This window comes from Primulina eburnea, chromosome 11 (genome assembly GCF_022965805.1).
Source record: "Primulina eburnea isolate SZY01 chromosome 11, ASM2296580v1, whole genome shotgun sequence".
Taxonomy (NCBI): Eukaryota; Viridiplantae; Streptophyta; class Magnoliopsida; order Lamiales; family Gesneriaceae; genus Primulina; species Primulina eburnea.
The window spans coordinates 9,049,757-9,055,038 of NC_133111.1; the positions used below are offsets into that span (position 1 = coordinate 9,049,757).

Below are 5,282 nucleotides of genomic sequence, written 5' to 3' on the forward strand. Positions count from 1 at the left end.
AAATTACGGTTCTCACAATTATAATAATACTCTCGATAGAATATTCTTATTCATTAAAAATGCTGTTTTATCTAAAATGGTGAGTTCTTTCTGTCTTTGGAGTGAAATTTTATTTTCTAGGCAGTTCTTAAATAATTCAATTTCATGATGAATTTGTATTTTGCTTGCATTTGCCCCTTACACCTAGCGTGCAAGTTTTAGTTACACTTGTTGAACAAAGAGAGCAACCAACAAAACCTTTATAACATGGTAATGAGTGGAAATAATTCACATAATTAGTTTCAGAATTTGTAAACGAGGGAGTATGCTTCCAGACATTTTTGACATGGTAACTCTGACATGTTTGAAATAGTAACTCTGACATGTTTGCCCACTTGTCATAAAATATTTTGATGTGCAGATTCATTATCACAGAGTTGGAAAAGATGGGCTCTTCAGTCACAACGAGGTAACTGTGTTGTATGTACCTGATTTGACTCAGTGTCTTCCTTCCATGGATTCATGGCGAGAACAGTGGCTTAATCACAAAAAAACAGTTTCTGAGAGGGAGTTGAAGCTCACTGTGAAGAAAGAGGTACGAGTTAATTTTGTATGCATCAAATTATTCGTCCTAAACTTTACTGGATATAGAATCCTAGAATTGCATCATGAAGAAATCAAATAGGTATATTTATCGACACAAATGTAAAGCTGATTCTTGACTCTGAATATCTCTATCTACACATATTTACTTACAGTTAGCTTCATTTATATTCTTGCCTTTTCATTGAAACTTTTTGTGCAGACTATTTCTTATCTCAAAATTAATCTATGAACCTCATGCTTGATCGAAATTTTATGTGACGAAAGGCATGCATTGCTTCGCTTTGTTTAGTGAGTGAGATCCCTTGCTTCCTCTTTGATCTGGAGTTCATAGACTGCTTTTGTGCCCTGATATTCAAGGACTGTGGATGAATTGCATTGTTTTTGTCAATCTTAGAGGATACATTATTTCTGTTAGGCATAAGACTAGTATAGAGCGTATCCTCCTTTAGAACTATGATATTAGATTGCATCAATTAGAGTAATACTATTAACAGAGTATAACGATCTTCTAAACTGCTGCCAGGCTATATGTTATCTGCCTGAAACCTTTTTCCTTGAGAAACTGTGGCCTAAAATAACTGTGTAGCTGGATAAGAATGTCATGGCGGATTTGCCATTCACTCGGAAGAGGGTTGGACTGGGTTGGTGATGATCATATACATTGGTTGATTACAAGTGCCACCCTCTGAAGAGAACATATAGAGCTTTTCTGAGCCCATTCAGTGGTCACAACATGCAAGTGCAATGAATTATGGTTTATGTTTTACTTGTTAAGCTAGAAACAGGTAGTATAATATGCTTTTTTTCATGAGATTATCCTTGTAGTTCAGATATTGAAATTATGCCTGTGTACTTTATTGAGCTGCCCAGTCTTATTATATTCTCGCACTACTACAACCACCTCAGCCTAGTGTGTCCCTTCCCTTCTGTTTATAATTTTAAGGTATTGATTTTTTTTTGGGTTACAAATTAGATAACTGGTGACAAGGAAGGAGGCACAAAAGGTGACAGTCTTAACTCTGGAACTGTACAATTTTATGTTTTACATTAGATTTACTCACATTTCTTTTTGTTATAATAAAGATAAGAAAAAGCTACATTTGAAAGATGGAATGTCAAAAGCTGGACAACTAATAAAGAAAGAGTCTTCTTCATGGCTGTCTGCAGAGGATAATAAAAATGAGATAGATGCTGAGACGACGGACGTTGAACGGAACCTGGTTTCAGAAGAAGGCGATGAGAAAAATCAGTCTGTTGAAAGTAAAGAATTGATTGTAAAAGTTGAGGAGGAGAAAAATGTTTCAAAGAATGTTCAAGGAGAAAATTTCAGTGCTCAGACAGCTGTTGGCTTTAAGCCTGGAAAGAAGAAAATCATAAAGAGAATTGTGAAAAAAAAAGTTGAGAATAAGAAAAACTCCACAGAAAATGCTACTAACAAGAATGATGAATTGAAGAAAGGGGAAACTGAAGGAAATAAGGTTCTTTCTGAAGAAGTTGGGCAACAGGAGGGTTTGTCAGCTGAAGCTCCAGCTATTAAAACTTTTGCAAGGAAGAAGATCCTGAAAAAGCCAGCGAAATCTACTGGTAAGCAAGACTCAAGCAAGACCATTGAGGGTAACACAACAAATGAATCAGGGAGCACCCAGGATAAAACAACAGTTAAATCAGAAGATAACACTTGTACCGTTGTCCAAGAGGGTAGCACCAAAGTTACTGTAAAAAGGAAAGTAATCAAGAGGGTCCCAAAGAGAAAGACTGCCTCAGCAGATACTGGCAGTATTGTGGCTACAAAGGACATGGAAGAAATAAAGATAATTCAGCCAGATGACAATAAAGAAGCTGTTAACAGTGAGATAAAAGAGAGCATCTCCAAGGATAAAAGCAGTCCCAAAATGAAACAACAGTCAGTTAGTCCGAAGAAGCAGGAGAAAAAGGAAGAGAAGAAGGCAGATAAGAAACAATTATCTGGGTCTAAAATTGATACTGATATTGCGGAGCAGAACGTTTCTCAAAGTGACAATCAAACAAAATCGAATGAAAAGGCTAAGCCCAAGGACAAGAAAATAGGGAAAGATTGCCTTGAAAAAGATGAGTCCAAAAACAAAGATGTGGTGAAAGAAAAGAAAAAGAGCGATGATCCCCCTCGACATCCTGGCTTGTTTCTTCAAACAAAAGGGAGCAAGGATTCAAAGGTAAGTATCATGTGCAACACATTGTCATTGGTATCTATATAATTTACTCCAGGTTTTCTGTGCTTGTGCACCAGCATGTTCAGTGGTATTTTCTTTGGTGTAACAGCTCCAGTCATTATCACTTTCGCTGGATTCACTCTTGGATTATAGTGGCAACGATACTGAAGAATCAACCTTTGAGGTTTGTCTCAACTGTTGTTTGTGTGTATAAATAATCTGATACTTTGACCGATGTTACATTCCATGCCATGTCACATGTGTTATTCAGTCTCGGTGTTTGACATATGAGGTACTGAATTGGACTTTAATTTCATTTGTGCAGTTGTCATTATTTGCAGAATCCTTGTATGAGATGCTACAGTATGAAATGGGTTGTCGTCTGTTGGCTTTCCTTCAGGTTGTCTTGAGCCATCACTCTTGTTAGTTTGGAAACTAAACTGAGTTTATTTATGTTTTTCTCATTCTTATCTTCTTTTCTTTAAATTTTAGAAGTTGCGCACTAGATTTGTAGCAAAGAGAAACCAAGGAAAGAGACCTAGAGAGCAAACTTCGAAGGAGAAAAATGAGGATAACTCATCTAGCAAGCGCGTTAAGACAGAAGATGTCGAAGCAACAAAGGCTGAAAATAATGACAACACTCACAAAGATAATGTCACAGAAGAGGCGAATATTACTAATGAGGTTGCTGAAGATAAGGTTGAGGATGAAAATGAAGAGCAAGAGCCTGAGGAAGAAGATCCAGAGGAAGAACCAGAGGAAGATGAAGAAATGACTGATGCCACGCCACATCTCAACTCATCTAAAGAGGCAAGTCCTTGTACTACTTTCTTTTCGCTTCTGTGTAATGTGAAAGGACAAAATTTAAGAAGACAAGAAAAAGGTAATTTTTAAATGTTATAGAAGGGGGATGAAAAGGTCAGTTGAGGGCCTCTTCTGCTCTATGTATGCTATCTTCATGCTCAAGGCATTTTCAATTCTTTTAAGTGTCATTTATTGTTATTCTCTATGAGATGCGGAGAAGACAGATCATAGCATTGTTAGTGAATCCATTGCTCTTAAAAAGCAGAATCGACAACAGGAAACCACTACAAAAGCTTCAAAGACCGATATTAATATGGACGTGAGCAACAAGGGAAAGGTAGCTGAAGAGGCTTCGAAGACAAACAAAGTCGACAAGGAGCTGCTTCAAGCTTTCAGGTTCTTTGATCGAAATCGGACTGGACACATAAGGGTAAAATTACTTTCAACTCTTATCCTGGAATGGAGTCATATCGTACATGATTATTTGACACATACTTCATTCGTTTTTCAGGTTGAAGATCTGAGGCTGATAATTCACAACCTAGGGAAGTTCCTCTCGCACCGGGATGTCAAAGAACTTGTGCAAAGCGCACTCTTGGAAAGTGACTCAAGCAGAGATGACAGGATTCTATATGATAAGCTGGTGAAGATGACAGACATTTGAATCAATTTTTCGAAGTGTGCCTGACAACACTTGGTGGGTTATCTGTCAGCCGAACTTCATAAGTTCCACTGTTTTTGGTTGGTCCCGTTGTGAGAATTTTGTTTAAACTCTAAGTAGTTGATGATCTTTGTCGGATGACCAGTTTTTCTTTTTTAAACTAAATTTTATTGAAACTACAAAACATGGTCTTTGCACCGTTTTTAAGAAGAGTCAAGTACGTAGGTCCAGCCAATTTGTTCTCGTTCACGATGGAAAATAGCGTACTTTTTTCCAACTCTGTAGAAAAAGTTGTTTGTGGTATATGTAAACTTTGTCTAAGATATGGATTTTACGTAAATCCAAGTAACATGCATCTTTTATGTATGTGCGAATGAAAGGATGTTTTTTGAATCGATGAATTTGTTTACATTGGTAAGTTTGATTCGATTTTCATGGTTGTACATTGAAATATATCGATGAATCATACATGGGACCTGAATTCAAATTTTAAAAACATATTATATATATTTATTAAATTGTTGCAAGAAAAACATACAAAAGAAAAGCTATACCAAAACAATTTTCTTCATATAAAATAAAATACAAATCATGTGTAGAAATCGCTAGCATATAATTAATTCACAAGTTCATTGGTTTAATTCACAAGTTCATTCAACCAATTATTCATTTGTTTTAATCGTAAAAGAATAAACTTTAAGGTTGTGTTTGGTACAAGTGATGAGATAAATAAATGATTGATTATACTATTGATAACAATGTTGATACATTAGCTTCTAAATATTAATAAATTTACTATTATATCTTTGCTAAATTTACTTATTTGTTGTATATCCGTGGAAGGAATACATTCAGATTCACTTAAGAAGAATAATTACGAAGCAATAAGGTAAATGATATACGAACAATGGACCAAATAAGTTACAAGATTCAGCATCTAAGTTTCTAAATATTAATAAATTTACTATTATACCTTTGCTAAGTTTACTTATTAGTTAAATAAGATATTATAACTAATTTTTAATATTACACGTGTGTTTGTA

The 5,282-nt window shown here is 35.4% G+C and overlaps 1 protein-coding gene across 1 annotated transcript; it reads left to right on the plus strand.

Annotated features, from left to right (window-relative positions):
• Positions 1-365: 365 nt before the first annotated feature.
• LOC140804287 (uncharacterized) lies at positions 366-4,434 on the plus strand. Its single transcript, XM_073160181.1, has 8 exons — positions 366-574; positions 1,559-1,589; positions 1,669-2,777; positions 2,884-2,958; positions 3,100-3,174; positions 3,267-3,584; positions 3,844-4,008; positions 4,090-4,434. Exons 1-8 carry the CDS (start codon positions 494-496, stop codon positions 4,240-4,242), a joined length of 2,007 nt encoding a protein of 668 aa, XP_073016282.1. The 5' UTR covers positions 366-493; the 3' UTR covers positions 4,243-4,434.
• Positions 4,435-5,282: the final 848 nt, after the last annotated feature.

What these genes read in the sequence shown, in the direction of transcription:
- LOC140804287 (XM_073160181.1), top strand. Translation starts at nt 494, where the DNA reads ATGGATTCATGGCGAGAACAGTGGCTTAATCACAAAAAAACAGTTTCT. An exon ending in ATCTCAACTCATCTAAAGAG is followed by an intron (nt 3,585 to 3,843) that starts GCAAGTCCTTGT and finishes CTTAAAAAGCAG; the next exon opens with AATCGACAACAGGAAACCAC. An exon ending in ATCGGACTGGACACATAAGG is followed by an intron (nt 4,009 to 4,089) that starts GTAAAATTACTT and finishes TTCGTTTTTCAG; the next exon opens with GTTGAAGATCTGAGGCTGAT.